Source organism: Meriones unguiculatus, chromosome 7, assembly GCF_030254825.1.
Source record: "Meriones unguiculatus strain TT.TT164.6M chromosome 7, Bangor_MerUng_6.1, whole genome shotgun sequence".
Lineage (NCBI taxonomy): Eukaryota > Metazoa > Chordata > Mammalia > Rodentia > Muridae > Meriones > Meriones unguiculatus.
In genome coordinates, this window is record NC_083355.1 from 108,750,967 (window position 1) to 108,770,181 (window position 19,215).

Genomic DNA, 19,215 nt, shown 5'->3' on the forward strand with positions numbered 1-19,215 from the left:
TCTTCCAGAGGACTTCAATTTGCAGTTTTAGTTAGAAGTCCTTCTGACTTTGCAAACCAGGACCCGCTTTCCGGATTGGCGAACTCCTTTGCTAGTTAAAAGCACTCTGTGTCTTTAAAGGGGGGGCGGCCTCCTGTCAAACGGGCCCCAAAGTATAGGCTGAAGGCGCGTAGAGTCCCACCCACTTTCTGTGACGTCCCGCGTCCTGGCTTCTGATTGCCGGCTTCAGACGTCAATCGCGGGGCGTGCGTCTTGCTGGGACACAGTGGAGGTCTGAGCTCAGGTCTGAGGGGCGGTCGGGTGTATTCTGCGCTCGCCCCACACCCGCGAGGCCCGCGCCGCCCGCGCCGCCCGACCCAACGGTGGAGCCGCCCAGCGCCTCCCCTAGCACCCGCTCGCTCCTCGCTGGGGCGGGACGTGGCCCGACGGCTCCGGTCACTATGGTCAGTGGTAGCGGGACGGGGAGGGGGCGCCGTCAGGGCGCATGTGCATGCGCGCGGTCGGGCGCGAGGCTTAGTCCTTTCCACCCTCGGGATGTTGAGCTCTGGGGTCTGCCGCGCTGTCCCTTCGGGGACCTGCAGCCAGGAGATCTAGCCTGGTCTGAGCCCTGGTGCTTCGTGCCCACTCTAGGTGGCCCCCAGGCACCTCCTCGAAGTCTCCAGGCATGTTCCTAGCCGGGGCGGGTTGGGGCATCTCTGGCGTTGTGGTCTCCACTCTTTGTTAAGTAGCACTCCAATGGACAGCTAGCAGCCCACCCATCGCGGACTTAGCCACTACAGAACGACTCTGCCCAATAAACCATCCCCAGGGACAAGCGATCTGGCCGCCGGGCAAGCCTTAGGGCCACCTGGGCGTAAGCTCGATCTCCTGATGGCAACAGGTCTGTGGAGTCAGGACCCATGAAGGGGCGGCCCCGAGTCGTGAGGAATGAGGAGTACAGGCAAAAAGATCTAAAAGAACCTCCCATCTTTGACCCTAGGCTGGCCAAACTTGCTCAAACCCATGGCTTGGGCAGGTGGGGAAACTGAGGCCAGACAGAGCAGAAGCCCATGGGGATCCTGATGGTGCGACAGCTAGGGCTTGAACACAAGCCTCTGGCCCAGTGTCCTTTGTTGCATCAACCCACCCTCCAGGTTGCCATGGGGTCAGGCAAGAGGGAATTGATTATGGCAGCGCCCTATACTTTTCAACTTTCAGCAAAGGTCTCCAGGGAGCCTGACCATCCATCATTAGTGCTTTCTGGTTGGCTTCGGATCACTTAGCTCTGGATTCAACTGCTCTTTTGGTTTTGTTTGGGAATGCTGGGTTTTGAACCCTGGTTTTCATGCATGCTAGACAATGCTCAACTTATGAACTACACCCCACTCCCTCATTTCTAGTCAGAGCTGTCCCAGTGGCTGTTGTGAGGAGTGTGTGTGTGTGTGTGTGTGTGTGTGTGTGTGTGTGTGCATGCTGTTCAACTAGGGCCTTTGAAATCCCGAAACTGGGTAGTGCAGGCGCCTGGTTCTTTGTGCTTGGCCCTCCTCCCACATGTGGGATGCTAGGGTCTCAGTCAAGCCTGTGCTGAGTATGGATGGGCAGCCTGAGCATCTTACAAGCCATCCTCCTGCTGGGGTGTAACCAGAAATGGGGCGAGCGACCGGAAGCATCAGTTTCCTGCTTGTTCTCGGGACCCACGGGTTCACCTGCTCTGCTGCTCTTGGAAAGTGGCCCAGGTATTTCTGCCTCCCCTGCCAGGGAATAGAGCTATTGAAATGACGGTTTTAGCCATGTAGAAGTTGGAGGCCATGTGGCTTCTGGCTACAGCACACACCAGGGCAGTAGGGGCTGGGACCTCAGCTTCTCTTCCTTACTGGGTAGCTAGGTCTGCCCTGAACCCAGGAGACCAGCAGCTGGGACCCAAAGCAACTCCCCTCTGGGGAGTTTGGGTGCCTTGGAGAGAGAGATAATAGTTAAAACTCACCAAATAGGACATCTGTCTAGAGACTGTTTACATGGCACTTATTTATTATACACCTACTGTGTTTCAGGCACCGTGTTAACTCCTGGGGTCCATGGCTGATTTACTTTACTGCTTTTAAATGTTGGTTGAGGCTTCATGGTGTATGGGTATAGATGGTAGATAGAGGAGCCTGTTGTCTTGGGAATGACAGCAACTTTCTCTATTTCCATGTCACGGGTCCCAGGTAGAGGACATGAAGTCCTCAGAAGTCAGCTGCAAATAGCTCACCCTCACTATGAGCGCTTTTGCTCTTGGGGGTAAGAGAGAACATTGAGTACAGGCAGCCAAAGCACATGGTCCTGTCTGCCTTCTCTCATGCATTGAATGCATTAAGCAAGCCAACGCTGGCACCCTTAGCCTATACTGGGGCAGTGACAAGAAAGACACAACACCTGCCCTCTCCTGGAGTTCTTGCCTGTGAGCCAGGTCACGGCCACTGAATTACTGACATGGCCTGAGTGTCCGACAGGGGCCTTGGGAGCATGGCACATTCCACCAGTGGGAAAGAGCCAGGTGCTGGAGGTTGTATAGGAGTATTCAGGAAGGACTGGGGAAAGAGTGCATTCCAGGGAGCAGGGAGATTGTCTTGGGGCGTGGTCAAGAGCGGGCATCCTGGGAAGAGGAAGCAGCCAGTGTAGACACAGGGAAGCTGGAAGAGCCCAGGGTAGTGAATCTGGGAAACTGGATGGGATCTGGGTGTCCTGTGCAGGGCATTGTATGCTGGACTGTGGCGTTTGGGTTGCCTGCACCTGAGGGAGCTGCAACATTTTGATGAATGTGGAATGGTTGCTGACTCTCTTTGATGCTGGGTTGTGGGTGGCCAGCTGGAGTGAGAGGCAGGCTTGCTCATTCAGCATGTTTGCCAGGGATGCTGCATCAAAGCCCTTCTGTGGGAGAGATCCATAGGGACTCATTTTCTGATGAGTCTGGAGGCTGAAGTCCCCGGTGAAGGTGCAGGGAGGGCCACACTCCCTCTGAAGGTGTCTGGGGAATGTTCTAGCCCTAGCTTCCCCAAGCTTCCAGCAGGAGCTTGACTTGTGACATTGGAACTCATCTGCAGATAGCTCTCTCCCATGCGTCTAGACGGTTTTAATAAGAAAACCGGTCATGGGACTGGCGACCTACCCTGTTCTACTGTGACATCATCTTAACTAATTGTATCAGTGATGACCCTGTTCCAAAATAAAGCTGCATGCTGAGGCTTGGAGCTCCGGCTTCAGTGGTTCAGTTCCGAGCGCTCGGATGCATTTTTAGAGTATGTTCCAACATGTCTGAAAGTGGAGATTCAGCAGTGACAGAGTTGGCATTTGGGCGGAGGGAGACGGTACAAGCCAGCCAGTGAACCCACCTGACAGCTCTGTCCTGAACAAGCAAGATAAGGCGATAGGGTGGTGAGGGAAAGGCAGGGAGGTTTCTCTGCTGAGGCGGTATCTCCCAGGTCATGTAAAGAGGCAGAAGAGCATTGAGACAGAAAAAACAAAAGGTGCAAAGACCCTGAGCTAGAGGTTTCAGACTGCCACAACAGTGTCATAGACCGGGTGACTTATAACGAGCAGACATTTATTGGCTTCTGGTCCTGCAGGTGGCTGGCAAGTTCATCATCAAGGCGCTGGCCTCTGGTGGGGGCCCACATATCTTCTCCCTGTGTCATAGTATGGAAGGAGGGCAGAGTGGACTAAAGAAAACCCTTCTCCCTGATGGCTGCATGAATGGTTTCATGAGAGGGGACTTCTCAGACCTAGTGACCTCTGAAACACTCACACTGGCAGCTAAATTACAAGTTGGTTTGGAGAGGACATTTAACCTTTGGCTTTCTACTCACCCCCTACACACACACACACACACACACACACACACACACACACACCTGTTCTTTTCACACACAAGGTGCACCCATGATATCTCAGCAGCTCCTAGTCTGACCTTATTACTTATCCTCAACTCACATGTCCAGAGTCCAGGGCCGAGGCATAGGTGAGCCAGGCAGAGGTGAGGCCCAGGCCAGTCTCCTGCCGGCTCCCGCCAGCCGAGGGCCTGTGAGGTCTGCACATTACCTCTCACCCAAATGTGATTGTGGACAGGCTGAGACAGACCTTCCCGTCCCCAGAGTGGGAAGTCGGCCAGAAACAAAGAGTAAGTCGTCCTGTGTGAGTCCCGCACCCAGTTCAGCAAAGCTCATTTTTGACTCTGCGCTGCCTCCATGCCACCAGGGTGGAACTTCCCACCTGGAATTTGCTGGGCTCAGCTGAGGCAGCTGCTCACAACAGCCACGTTACATTCCCATGGCCTTCTCTGCCCATGGGCATTATCCTAGTGGGGACTCTGACTGGTTACTCTGGGACCCCTACACTGTGCATCCCATCCCACGGCTCTGTCATTCTGCAGGCCTCAGGGCCAGCCCATGTGGACACTTCCCTGGGGCCACAGCTTTGGCCACTAGAATAGCAGTGTTCCCTGTGCCCTGTCACAGCTTGTCATCCAGGTGGCATGCTGTCCTGAAATGTGGGGACACTTGAGAGGCTCCCTGGAAATGTGCCCTCTGCGCATAGCCAGCCTCTATCTTTGCCATGTTTTCGGGGGGGGATGTATCTTGCCCCCTGTCTCCCTGAGTGACACCTAGCTCCCTTCTGTACTATCATCTCCAGCGGGTGGCCAGGCGCTGGGCCACACCCTTGGTCTACAGATGCCATTTCGTTCTTTTACATAGTCAGGCTGTGAGTTTTCCAAGATCATCATCCTCTTTGCTTATAAATACCATCTTTCCATCATTTCTCTCCCCTCACGTGTTTTTGTAGATGAAGTTACAGGAAGCCACACCACAGCCTGAATGATGCCGCCTTCTGCCACCCTGTGTCCTTCGTAGTTCATTGTTCATAAGTTCTGTTTTCCCATTTAGCTCTGGGGCAAGGATACCCTGCAGCCAAGTCCTTTGCCACTTGAGGAGATGGCCCTTCCCTGCAACAGACTCCAGTATTTCATTCCTCACTTCCATCTGAGGCTACATCCTCACAGCCTTCGCTGTGCCAGCTCTTGCCAGCACGCTCACACAAAATCCTCTGGGAAGACTCCTACTTTACCTTCTGCTCTCCATCTTGTCTTACCCGCACCAAAATCGCCCTTCATGGTCTGTTCACAACTGCGAAGGATTCTCCAGCATTCACCTGGGAAGTGTCCCAGCCATACCCCCTCCCCAGCCCCGAAGCCTTCATGTCTTCAGGTATTTGTTATGGTAACTCCTGCCCCTGGCTCCTGGTTGTGTCTTAGCCTGGTCTTGTTGCTGTAATAGCTTATCACTGGGTAATTATACCAAACAGAGCTTTATCAGGCTCAGAGCTTGAGGTGCCAGCATTGGGCCAGGGACTTGTTGCTTTCTTACCATGAGGGAAGGCATTGCTTGGCAGAAGGGGGGTAGAGAAACTAAGTCAATACTGGATATGGTCCATGATTGTGATGCTGGTCCAGTCATGAAGACAGAATGCTGCCTTGAGACGCTGTTACATTGGCAGTTAGCCTCATGCAGCATGGAGGGGACACACATCTGAGCCCAGCAGATGGCACTGAGGAAAGGCCTGCCTGCCAGCCAAAGCAGCCTACACTGACTGCTCATTGAGAATCGGGGGCTGTCAGACCCAGGAACTTAGTGGGGCAGGGTGAGACAGTGGAAGAGGGCTCCTGGATTTGGGTGTACTCTGGCTGGTGGAAGGGTATCCTAGGAGCTAGACTGGGGACATATGAGGCAACAGAACAAGTAGGGGTAAATGAATTCGATGGTGCTACTTAGATGTTTGGAGTCCTAGGGAGAGGTGAGGCAGGACCTAAGAGCAGGTGGTCACTGAAAGATGTCACGTATGTTTACGCTATCTGAGGGAGGCAGAGCCCAGCTGCAGGAGCTCTGAAAATAGGCAGCAACTAAGATAAGAGGTCTGGGCCCCATAGAGAAGGGTCATGTAGGAAGCTGAGTAATTGTCAACAAAAATTAGAGTATCCTGTTCCCCAGCACCTATGAATACATTACCCACAGGGCAAGAGAGGTTCCAGATTGTGACTTCATGAAGGGGCTGAATTGAGAGCTTACCTGTAGTTATCATGGAAGGTGCAGTGAGGTCATGACGGTCCTTACAAGAGGGAGGAGGTGAAGGTAGGAGGACCATGGAAAGAAAGGTTCCAAGGTGAGAGAAAGGAGCATCCATCACGGGAGCCAGAGAGCCTTTAACATGTATTCGTTTGTGTATAGAGGGGTTTAGTGCAAACATGCCATAGAGTACGTGTGAAGGTCAGAGGACAACTTGCAGGAGTCAGTTCTCTCCTTCTATCACATAGATCCAAAGGATCCAGGCAGCGCCTCCGGGCAGCCATTAGGAATACAGGAAAGCTGCCTGCAGAGCGGCAGAGTCCAGAAGCCCCCAGAAAGCACAGCCTATCCATAGCTTGACTTTAGAGGAGACCAGCCAGACATCTGACTTCCAGTGGCAAAAAGGTCAAGTGGTGATGTTCTGTGACAACGCAGTCAGGTGTTGGAGTAGGAATGGGTCTCCCTGCACCTGTGGTTTCAGTGATCTTTGGCTTAATCCACCTCATCAATAATGGACTTTTGAACACTCCGCGTGTGTATTCATATATATCCATATATGAATATGTATTTGAATATATATGAATATTCACACATATGAACATATACATAATTTATATGTGAATATATATATATATATATAAAGAAAGACTTTTGGGCATATGTGTGCGGTGTTTCCCTATGTGTTCATGATGGAAGACTGGAGGATTTTACCAACCTGTGCTCATGTGTGGCAGCCTGAGATCATCAGGTGCTTTCCTCTCCTTTTTATTTTATTTCACTTTTGTTTTTTTGAGACAGGGTTTCTCTGTATAGTCTTGGCTGTCCTGGACTTGCTTTGTAGACCAGGCTGGCCTCAAACTCACAAAGATCTACCTGCTTCTGCCTCCCCAGAGGTTATAGGTAAATGCCACTGAGCCTGGCTTCTTTTTATTTTTTTTTAAGTGCATGTATGTATTGTGTGCGTATGAACATGCTTCATGCATGTGTGGGCACAGGTGTATGTGGACTGGCATGCACATATGTGCTCCTGCATTTGGATGTGGGAAGTTGGCTCAGGGTGTTTTCAGTTGCTGTTTCTTTAGGCAGTGTCTCATGCTAAGCCTAGAGTTGTCTAGCTAGCCAGCTTGCTCCAGGGATCCTGTCTCTGCCTCTTGAGTGCTGAGATTACGGGTAGCTGCCACACTGCCCAAATTTTAAGGGCGTTCTGGGTATCTGAACTACAGTCCTCACTCTTGGGTAGCAAGCCCTTTGTTGACTGAGCCATCTCCACAACCCCTCTAGATTTGAGGGCTTCACTGAACCTGAAGCCCCCTGACTGGCTAGATTGGCTAGTCATCAAGCTCTGGAGATCTGACTGCCTCTGCGTCCCCCTCTTGATGCTGAGGTCATAGGTGCATGGCTTTTTACATGGGTGCTGGCTTACAAAACTCCTTATGCTTAAGCAGTGAATTCATTACGCACTCAGCCAACTTACACTCCTTCTAGTGACTGTGGGTAAGTCAGCAGGTAGGGCCAAGGGTTCAAGCCTGGGTAGCACCTGGCAAGGACTTGAGCCTTCCTAGAGGGGAGGTTGAGGTTTTGAACCTGTGGCTGCTAAGTGAGGTTGGAGTTTCCAGCATTCCCGGGTGCCTTGAGGTCAGGCTGTGTGGTGAGTGGTGGCTTTGGGGTCTGCTTGGTGATTCAACCCTGCCCAAGCTGCCCAGAAGAAGATGACCTGCCTGCTGGACTTGCTGGCCCTGCTGGGTGATGCTGAGCTTGGGTTGTGGGCATGCTCAGATACACAGACAGAATGGCTGGCAAGGTGGTTTGTAGGTAGAGGTGTGAGCGGAGGCTTCCCCTCCAGTGCTAAAACTGTTGCCAAGCCCAGCTTAACTAATTAGCATCTGTTTGAAAACCAGTAATTAAAGAGCCCATGTCTTTCCTGTGGCCTGGTTAGGTCTGACAGGACAGTCGGGTGTGACCTGCATGTTTTCCTTTTCTCCATAACAACCTAGAAGTCTTCAGCCGGGGTTTTTTCAAAGCAAACACCAATTAACTTCAGCCAACATCAAAACCCTGAGTTTGAGGCTGGTCTCACCAGGAATGCTGGTGGGTTTGGGTAGGGACTTGGGTCATTCTGAAGGTGTTTTAGGGTCTTGAAGTGCCAAGGTGAAAACCTGATTATCACTAGGGGACATATACACTTTGGGGACACTAGATGCCAATCTAAGGCCCATCTACCTTCCTTCCTCCCTCCCTCTTCCCCACCCCGTTCCCTGGAGACAGTCTTGTAGTATAGCCTATGCTAGCCTCAGTTTCACCATCTCCCTGTCTCAGTCACCTGGATGCTAGGATTACAGGCATTTGTCACCATACCTAGCCAGGGCTGATTCTTAAATAGTATCCAGTAAAGGGAAAAAAAAAATGATACCATAATATCTGTATTATAATATCTGTGTAAATTTAAAACATATAACAACTCCATTTTTTGTATTGACAAATACATCTCATCTGTAGTCTGATTCATAAAGACAGCAGAAAGTAGAGGGGTGGTTCCCAAAGATTGGGGGGTACTTAAGGCAGCAGAGCTGTGTGCATAAAAATGGCTAAAATGTTTCATGTCGTGTACATTTTATTGCCATATTCTTTAAAAACACACACATTTCAAAAGACATACCAAACTGGCCTTAGGAGGTTGGGGAATGAGTGAGGGGCAGGGGGTTGGTGGAAACAATAGAGATTAGGAACAAATGAGATAAACTGGGGAAAATCTTTGAGACTGATCTCTGAGACTGTGCAGCTCAAGAGTGCACAGCTGCTGCTCAATTTCTTGTTATTAGGGTGACTGCTTCAAGAAGGCATCAGTGAGCTTGGGCAGATACAGGCCCCAGGAAGCCTTCCCTGGTGTAGGCTCCCTCTTTGTGAGGGTGAACGGAGTTTCCTCTTCCCCTCCTCACTGCTGCCTTCTCAGAAATTGCCAAGGAGATATGGCTGGCTTGGGCATCCTTCTGTGACCCTTATGCCCCTGACATACTCATTCCTGGGCTTTGTTTGGAGACGGAATTGAATGCAAATCCATTAAATACAGTTGGGGCATTGTGCTCTATAGGCCTGTGGTTCAGAAAGGCCCACACACCATTTAAAGTACGCCATCTGTAAAAATAATTCTGTAAATGGTCAGGAAGCAGGTAGCAAGACAGGAATGAGTTAACCATGGAACAAGGAGTGTGGTTGAGCACAACTTGTGGTGACTTGCCAAGCAAAGGGGCCCGTGGGTTACCCTGCCGTGCACATAAGGTGTGGAGAAGGCTGTTCAGAATGATACCTCTCCACGGGGATTTGTATCCTCCACACAGTGTAAGCAGAACTAACTGCACACTAGCAACTGTATGCCATGTAAATGATGTCATTCTTCTGTGATTTACAACTATATAGTTATATCTATCATTATTAATATATATTAAATATATTGTTATACATAGCTATGTATGTTTTTATATATTATATATTTAAATCTGCTACAAGTATATGTTATATTTATATGTGTGTTTGTGTATACATTATATACATACATACCCAGGAAGTCAAACAAAGCTGGCTTGGCCTAAGGTTCTTTAAATCGGCAAATGGAATGCAGCCATTTCATGCTGCAAGCCAGAGGTCTGTGGACCTTTGAAAGGGAGACTTGGAAGTGGGAAGGAAGAACATAAGGAAGAAGCTGGTATCTTCTGGCATGGGTGGAAGGCTCAAAGAAGGTGGAGGGACTGTCTTTCTCCTCTGGTGGCAGGCTTTCCTTTCCTTTCCTTTTTTTTTTTTTTTTTTTGTTTTTCTTCCTGTCTTTTGTTTGCTAGGGATGAACCCAGGGCTTTGCTCATGCCAGACAAGTGCTCCCACTTCTGAGCTGCACCCTTAACCTGCTGTTACCTTTCCATGTCTGTGCCTGGTGTTACCTAGGAACTGTCCCTTAATGCCCTGCAGTAAGCATCACACAGTGGCCAGGCTCTTGGACACACTGAACTCCCATCAGGAACTGGGGTTGTGGGACAGTGTCTCTGGGGGTGCTGCAGAAGTGAGGTTGGACCCAGCCCCTGGACAAGGAGCCCTGGACAGGACACTCCTCTGTGGTCTGGCAGATGAGTCCTCTGAGAGCTCTGGAGTCTGGGCTGTGCCTACCTAGCAGTTTGGTGTGTTTGAACTTCACACTGACCTGCATTAATTACTTCCTAGCTCAAACAACCTGACCTTGGCAGTACCACGGGTGTAATAATGGCTACCTCACAAGGGTGTTGTGATAATGAGGGATAGATGAGCCTCTCTTCCAGTAATGGCACCAGTCACTACTTCACACATCATCAAACCATCCTCCCTATGTCGGCTTTCAACCTGTGGTCACAGGACGGCTGTTGTAAAGTAGATATTGCATCAGTATCTCTGCTCTTTTTATCCCAGCCCAAAAGCTTTCCCAGAAGCCCCAGTGGACTTTTTTATGGGCCTAGACTATGCTGATTTGAATAGATGACCTTGTCAGCTTGTCCCAAGGATCCCCTGTACCAACTCCCTAAGAGCTGGGGTCGCAGGCAGGCTGCCCATCAGCTTGCATGTGGAGTCTGGGGATATGAACTCTGGTCCTCACACTTTCAAGGCAAGTGCTTTATCTACTGAGCCATGTTATCAGCCACAGGACCCTTATTTTAAGCTGGAAACTCTTCCTTGGATCACTTAAAGAATTCTAATGTACGTGTATGTGTGTGTGTGCTTGCACACATGCACAAATACACACACCACTGACACAAGTCAGAGGACAACTTGTGAGAACTGGCTCTCCCCTTCCACCATGCAGGATCCTGCAATCAGCCTCAGGTGGTCAGGCTTGCCGGCAATCTGAGCCACCATCTCACCAGCCCAGCAATTTTTCTTTTACTCTCTAGAGAGCACCATTCCTGGGTGGCTGGTGGCAGAGAGTGCATGGCCAGCGTCTGAGCCCCCAACCCTGTGCACTCTCACCCCAAGGCTAGTGAAAAAGCACAGGTGGGGAGGTGGCTGCTAATCCATGGTGTCCTCAGCTGCTTGCTGAGTGAGTCCTTCCAAGGCTGGGAGGCCTTGGCTCTGCAGAGGCATGTGCTCAGGCTTGGTTCTGGCCTTGACTCAGAGCTGGTAACACCAGTAGGCAGTATGGGAAGGTGTCCCCGGGGCCCCAGCACACATCCTCCAGTCCTGCACAGGGTCACCTCACAGTTAACCTGTACCCTGTGGTATTACTGGTTATTGTGTAGGGGTGGGAATACCCCTGAATTGCCAGCATGTGATGACACCAAGCTTGACATGAGATGCGAGTTCAGGAACCTGGGCAAAGCAGGGAGGGTAAACTAAAGAAAGGATGAGCGAGTGGGTGAATGAAACCAGTGAGGTGGGAGCATACTCCAGCAGGGAGATTAAGTTGGAGGTATTTAATATTATGAGTCTGTTAGCAAGTTATGAGGTCAGTTCTTTATAACCAGGATATTTCATGATGGTGCCAGTCCTGGTTGTCCCAGCCCTGGGGCCAGGACACTCTAGGGAGGGGAGGGGTCCCAAGGATGCTGGTCACATGCTCAGGCAGCCCTTCTGAGGGAAGAGAGTATGTTCCGGGTTGTGTAGCTGGTTGCTCAGAGACCATCAGCTCTGTGAGCCCCGTGGGCGTCTTTGAAGCCAGCTCAGTGTTCCTTCATTCTCTTTCAGAGTGAAACATCTTTCAACCTAATATCAGAAAAATGTGACATCCTATCCATTCTTCGGGATCATCCTGAAAACAGGATTTACCAGAGGAAAATCCAGGTGGGGCAGAGGTTAGAGAGAACAAAAGCCTAAACTAAGGGGGCTAAGGTAGGGAGTAAAGAAGGGGTCAGCTTTTAGCAAGTATGGAGTTTGGGCCAGGTTCCTGGGTAAACTGAAACACACTTAGACCACTGGGTATTTGCCTCAGAAAGAGATCCTTTCCATGTGGGAACACCATACATTTTAAAGCTAAGCACCATTCTAAGTGCTGACTTTATTGACTTGAGTCCTTATGATTCTGCGTGGCATGGCACTCCTCATACCACTGAGAAACGTTTCTAGGACTGCCGAGGCTCCTTAGCGTTCTACAGCTGCCACACACCCCCTCAACTGCCAGCTTCCTTCAGGAAGCCTTCCCTGACTGACTTTTCCCTACTGTGTGGAGGTCTCTGACCCAGGGTGCCAAAGCTCCTGTCCTCATACTGTCACCATCATCTAACTCTGTCACCTCCCCTGACTGAAGGCCGTCTAGTGCCAGGGGCTGACACCCTCTGATATCTCAGTAGATTTGTCTATCTGTGAGATGGATGAGGATGGGGACACTGAAGGAGCTATGGCCCAGGCCAGTGGCTGACCAACACCAATGCCATTGCTGCTGCTGAGATCCACATATCTGCCTTTCCCCTTAGGAACTCAGCAAAAGATTCACCTCGATCCGAAAGACCAAAGGAGATGGGAACTGCTTCTACAGGGCCTTGGGCTATGCCTACCTGGAGTCTTTGCTGGGCAAGAGCAGAGAGATCGTCAAGTGAGTGAGACCTGTGTAGACCCCTCTGCTGCTCTGTGCTGGGTCTGCCCTAGGCCAGGCTTGTACCAGGGGGCTGAGGGCTCCCTGGTACAAGCCTGGCATGCCTGGAAACTTGGCTGCCCACTCTGACAGTGTTGACAGCAGCCCAGAGCCTGAGGAAGGTGTGAGTAATCTGCCTAATGCTTTGTAACCTGAGGCTGAGGAAGGCATGGCTCACCAATATTGAGTGGGCACTTGGCACTGACCGCAAAAAGGAAAATAGATGTGGAGGCACACAGCGAGACCTTTTTCACACACCAACACAGGAAGAGGAGGAGGGGGAGGATGGTGAAGGAGCAGAGAGGAAAAAGAGAAAGGTGGATGAGGAGGAGGAGGAAGTTTGTCCCTGCTGGCCTTGGTCATGCATGTTCATGTGTGTATGTGTCAGTAAGGGGACACTGTGGCGTGGGCACAGAGGCCAGAAGTTAAGTTTTAGGAGTCTTCTCTTTCTTTCCACTATGTGGAGGAGCAGCCACTTTAACCAAGGCATCTTGCTGGCCCATGACCCGACAGTGGGTACAACCCAGTGCCAGGCTGGTCTTGTGGTTAATGAAGAGCTACTTTATACGATGGCCGGGACAGGCACCTTGCCATGCCCAGGAGGGCCCGTGGCTGGAGACAGGAAGGGGCTATGCATGGGAGTTGGAGCACAAACCAGAGGATATATATTAACAGCCATGGGGCTAGAGTTGGCAGGGAGGCTTGATCTGATAGGTGAGCAAGCTGGCATTAGGACTGGTTTCCAGCTACCCCACACAAACAACTAGAGCAGAGATCTGAGAGACAGAAACACACTGGGGTCCATGGCGCTCACATTTCACTTCTGTAATACTCCCTTGCCACCTAGAAGCATAATTTTGTACTAAATAGTAACTGAGCTCTAAGTATGTCTGTTTGTTTGCCTGCACGTATGTAATGTGCCCCACATGTCCTCAGTGCAGAACACGTCAGAAGAGGGCACTGGCATCAAACCTGGACCCTCTGCAAGAACAAGGGTTTCTTACAGTGAGCCCTCTCTCCAGCCCCATTCTTGGTTTTCAGTGTGCTCTATTTCCTTGCACCTTTACACCATTTGGGTTTTAGTAAGGGATGTTAATTCCCTGATGGTGAAATTTGCTTTGTTATTGTAAAGGTGGCCAGAAACTGGCCCAAGAGGGATACCCCAGGGGCCTCATGGGTACTGCCCAGGTAAAGTACAAATGGGCATTGCCTGACAGTGTAACCCTGGGCTAAGGATGAGGGAGACACATCCTTGTGAGGAACACAGTGTCAAGGGCAGAGGCCAGTAAATGTGTGACATGGGAGGACTGTTGTTGCTCGCTCTGGAGGCCCCTATGAGGGAGAGGGAGAAAGGGGAAAGAGCTGGACATGATCAGGGCACATGATGGATGACAAGTGAGACCAAAGGAATAGGAAGGAAGCCTTTGAAAGGAACCGTCATATCTGGGGAGTATGTTGTTGATGGCCTCAGTTTTTGCATCTGAGAAATGGAGCCATTTACATCAGGGAAGGCAGCAGAGCAGCGTGGTGTACATGTGGAAGTGCCTTAAAACATCACAAGATGCTTGTGTGAGGCTGCTGTGGACTGGACAGTTGCCTATCACAGTTGCCCGTGTTTCCCTGTGTCCATCAGGTAAACACTAGATCTCCTCCCCAGGTTCAAAGAGCGTGTGCTACAGACCCCAAATGACCTCCTGGCTGCCGGCTTTGAGGAACACAAGTTCAGAAACTTCTTTAACGCTGTAAGTTCACCTGAGCCTCACTGGCTGAGGACAGGCCTTCCACATGGGCAGAGCAGACAGGAGCAGACAGGCTAGAGGCCCACAGCCCACAGCCCACCCATAGCCCTGCAGTTGTATTCTCAGTCCTCCTGCCTGGGGCTGGGACAGGGCAGGGTCATTTTCTATTTGTGGTGATGTGTGGGCACAGGGGACCTCAGTTCGGAGGACTGTCAGCCTCCTGCCATTCTGACTGTATGGTAGGAGGAAACTCAGTGCCAGGCCTAGATGTGTCTCTGGACTTCAACACTAGAACTTGCAATCAGCGTGAACTCTGAGGGGGTCCCTTGCAGTGGGGGTAGGGGCAGGTGCTGGCTGGGTCCACCCTGATGGTGGTGTCGGTTTGAAGTTTTACAGTGTGGTAGAGCTTGTAGAGAAGGACAGCTCAGTATCCAGCCTGCTGAAGGTATTCAATGACCAGAGCTCCTCGGACCGAATCGTGCAGTTCTTGCGCCTGCTCACGTCAGCCTTCATCAGGAACCGAGCTGACTTCTTCCGACATTTCATTGATGAGGAGATGGACATCAAAGACTTCTGCACTCATGTAAGGTCCCTGGGGTCCTTCTTGGGGATGCAGCTCCCAGCCTGGGCTTTGCTTGTCTCTCTCTCACACACTCCAGGACCACCGTTTCTGCCCAGAGGAATACCCTTGCAATGCCGACTAGCAAGGTTAGCCTGCTGGAGACATCTTCCTTGAGTGGCCTGAGCTCTTGAGCAAGCCGCCTGTATTCCCAGGGACTGCTAGGCTGATACACTGCAGAGGGGCAGCACCCGTCACATCTGCCCTAAGATGGGCGCATTTCTGATATGTTTATCTGAAGGAGTGGCCCACGTGTAAAGAAAAGCACAATTTTCCTATGGCTCTTGGGACTTTTTGTTTTAGTCAGGATGTGCTGGGCCCTAACGTTAAGTGGCAGTTAAAAAAGGCACAAGGGCAGCTGCCCTCTGTGGAGTACATGCCTCTCAGTTGTCTCCGCAGCATCAGGACGCACCCCAGGCTCTGGCCTCTGCAAGCTTATAGATACTTGGAAGCCTTTGATGACAAGGTCTTTTTAGTTCTAAGTTTTTGATGGCAGACTGAAAGATTCCTCCCCTTCTGCACATTGCTTCAAGGGTCTGGAATAAAAATGGCTTAGGTTTATTTTCTACAACCCGGTAGTCTCTGGCTGTGTTGCTTCCATGACAGGTGGGTATCAATTCTGGCACACAGCACAGGTGACCACGATCCTAAGGAACAGGGGGCCTTCCTCTCCCTCGCCTCCCTCCTAAGTCTTTCATTTTGGCTTTTCAGGAAGTGGAGCCCATGGCCATGGAGTGTGACCACGTCCAGATCACAGCCCTGTCGCAGGCACTGAACATTGCTCTGCAGGTGGAGTACGTGGATGAGATGGACACTGCTCTGAACCACCACGTGTTCCCTGAGGCTGCCATCCCTTCCGTTTATCTGCTCTATAAAACATCCCACTACAACATCCTTTATGCAGCTGAAAAACACTGATTAATTTTAGGTCATGCCGGAGCCTGTCATCTAAATGGACTGCATTCTGAATGGAACATTCTGCCTTGGCAATTTTTTAAGTGATTTAGACAACTAGAAAACATATAGCCTTTTGGGTAAAGCCACTGAACTGAGACCCGTGCCCACTATGGACTGTGATGACTTAATAGGAATTTTAGTATTTATTTTGATAGATGATCTAATGCCTGCTAACTCTGGACCAGAAAGCCAGGAACTCTATCTCTGTACCTGTTTATTCAAGAACCTCGTTGGACCTATTTATTTATCTGGAAGAGGTTCCTGACAGTGTTGACATGCTGCTGTGTGAAAATGGGGATATCTGGTTTGTCCTCACCAAGGGCAGTGGCCCTCATAGGGAAGAAAAGCCCAGGCCAGCTGTCATATTCAGGTGACTTACCAGACTGATGAAGAGTCCAGCCCGGCTATGGGTGGATAATGGTAGATAACTGTCTGAGTGTGAGGAGCTGGTATGTAGTTTCATTCATGATGGCTATACTTTCCCACCCACTTAAGGATAAAACAAAAACAAAGACTTTTATACCAAAGTCCAGAAAAGGACTTTAGCCTTCAGCATGAAGCTCAGGTTGTGAGGTCCCTCTACCTCTCAGGACCAGAACTCCTGACTTTGGAGGACAAGGCCTTTCAGGGTTCTGCTGTTAACCCCATCTGGATACGGCTTGACAGATACTAGGGCCTGTACCTGAGTCAGTGTGTTCATGACTGGGACCAAGGAGCTGCAGCTGTCCATCATTCCCAGTGAATTTTGTAAGTGGGGTCTAGGTAGTCAGCTGGGTAGGGTGTGTGCAGCACGAAAGCCAGAAGAGCCGAGCACAGGTGTTGCAAGGCTCTTTGGTTTTTCCCAGCCCAGCTTCATAGGCAGTTAGGCAGGAAAGACAAGACAAGCCATAGAAGTTGGCAGCAGGGGCATTTCCAGTGCTGGCCACAGCCTCCTCGTCTGCATTCACCCCTTAATGGCCCCTTACCTTGCCGCCTCAAGCCCTTCAGGCATCCACCGAGGATACCAGTAGGAAAACCAGCCTCTGGCTGGGCTGAGGCACTTGCTAACCACGCCCTCCTCTGTAGGACAACCATGGAACTACCCACTGCCCTTCCTTGGTTGCAGGGCTCCCCTCATGTTTCACTCTGCAGGGATTAGACTGTTGGTGCTTCTGGGAGGGTCTGCTGACAGCCTGCACAAAGGACTGGGAGCAGGACCCTAAGTCTTACACAATTCAGATTTGTAGCTTTCTTTTGTTTAGTATAAGTCAAAAGCACTGAGATGTGTGGGCAGTGTGGGACCTGAGGCCTGAGTTTCCCACATTGCTCTGTGCCAACATTTATATCCAAGGGCTCCTGCTAAGTGAGTCTGTCACTGGCACAGGACTGTAAATCTGGACTTCATCTTTTGATGTGTTCAGCATCCCACCCTCACCTGGATAAGAGCTTTGGGGTCTATGACAAGTACCCCAGAAAGAGTGGACATCTATTTCCATGACTATCTTCAGCCAGACTATTCTCCATTACCAGATTTAATGGTATGAGCAAAGGATGCCTGACTGATGGATGGTCTGGGCTGCTTCAAGGAATTTAAATGGATCTAGGAATTTAAATGGCTCTTTCTAGACAACACACTGAAAGCACAGTGCTTGTGCATTCCTCACTTTCCCAGCGGGAACAACTAGTGAGGATAACAGCAGTGTACCTGCTCTGCCTGTCTTCCTACAACAGATGAAGCTGTGCTGGGGCCAGCCGCCCAAGTTTAGTAACTCTGAGCTTTGGAAGCAGAGAAGCATGCCACCTCAGAAGTGAATTGCTTCCCCAAAGTATGAGCCACAGGGGAACAATGGAACAGGTCTAAGAGCCAAGTATACAGCTAGCCTGGGAAAGGGGAGGATGCTGGGGGCTCAGTGAGTGTCCAAGGCCAAGCTATACAGCTTCTCTCATGTGAAAACATCTTCCTAGCATTAAAAGTTTCTAAAAACAACTTTCAGTCTGGCTTCTTAACATTGGGTACTGGTTACGTATCGAAGGCCATCTTCCCACAGGTCACGCATGAGTGAGCTACACTAGAAGGGATGCCCCCCTCACTTAAAAGCAGATGCAGGAAGCTGTGCACACTTGACCAAAGCCTTATCACACTAGGTGGGCACAGATGGGCTCTGAACACTGACCCCATCTTAGCACTTATCAACTCTTATCAACTCCACTGACATTTCACAGCATCATTTGGAAAGTGGAGGCCACCTGGGTGCTCTCTTGATGTTTGCTTTGTCCTCTCAGCCAGGTCAGTGTAGACACTGGGGTCATGGGAAAAACTCCAAAATAGAACTCACCTAGAAGGAAGATGCCCCAAATTACCCCCACATCTCATCTGGCTGTTGGGTGGCACTAGGTAAATCTTAACCACTAAATGTCTACTTCCTTTTTTATTATTTTTGTAGTCAAAAAGTGTTAAGATACACCATGACCTCATAGAAAACCAAATGAGACTTTACATCAATAAAAGTATCTACTAGCTAGGAGTGGTAGTACAGCCCTATAATCCTAGCTTGTGAGGATATTGAGGCAAGAGGATTCCCATTTCAAAGCCTGAGTAGACAATGCGACCATTCAAACTAAAAAGGGTCAGCAGAGGGCGCAATGGGTATAAGCACCTGCCACCCAAGATCCCCAGAACCATGAAAAACCAATTATCTCCATGTGTGAGCAGGCCCCACCCTCCACCACATATTTAAGTTAAAAGAGGGGGAGGGGAGGGAGCGGAGTTGGGTTGGGGATACAGGTAACCCAGTGGTAGAGTACCTGACTAGCACGTGAGCTACAGGGGGCTAAAAACTATCTTAATGCCAGGCATTCAGTCAACAGTGACACCAGAATCCAAGTCCCATGGCAACCTCTCAACCTTGCTGAGAGTTGAGGGAGGCCATGTTTCTTGGATACTAGGGTATTTGGGCATGCCTGTGTACTCTATTCAATCCCGAAGAGCTCAAATCAAACATCTGAAGCATGCCTGCAAGCATCTGTCTCAAGAGTCCAGGCTGAGCTGTACTCCTCCAGATTGAGTGCAAGTTAACAGACTGAACCTGAGCCAGGCACCAAGGGTCACTGTCCCTGCACTGTATTTACATTAGGCCCCAATGCAAGACTGGAGGCCTACACTCCCGAAGCTCTGCACTGGCCAGCACCGTGAGGCAGGTAGCTCAGAGCACTGAGATTTCCACACAAGAGTACCGTTCCTCAGAGAACACAGCAGTACCCCATGAT

At 50.4% G+C, this 19,215-nt stretch overlaps 1 protein-coding gene across 2 annotated transcripts; it reads left to right on the forward strand.

Moving 5' to 3' along the window:
- Window positions 1–243: 243 nt before the first annotated feature.
- Otub2 (OTU deubiquitinase, ubiquitin aldehyde binding 2) lies at window positions 244–17,935 on the forward strand. Of its 2 annotated transcripts, none has more exons than XM_021649444.2 (6): window positions 244–443; window positions 11,772–11,867; window positions 12,497–12,615; window positions 14,312–14,396; window positions 14,782–14,976; window positions 15,724–17,935. In XM_021649444.2, the coding sequence occupies exons 1-6, from the start codon at window positions 441–443 to the stop codon at window positions 15,928–15,930; spliced, it is 705 nt and encodes a 234-aa protein (XP_021505119.1). In that variant the 5' UTR covers window positions 244–440; the 3' UTR covers window positions 15,931–17,935. The 2 variants fall into 2 exon arrangements, with proteins under 2 accessions (XP_021505119.1, XP_021505118.1); XM_021649443.2 differs by lacking the exon at window positions 244–443 and adding an exon at window positions 4,908–5,219.
- Window positions 17,936–19,215: the final 1,280 nt, after the last annotated feature.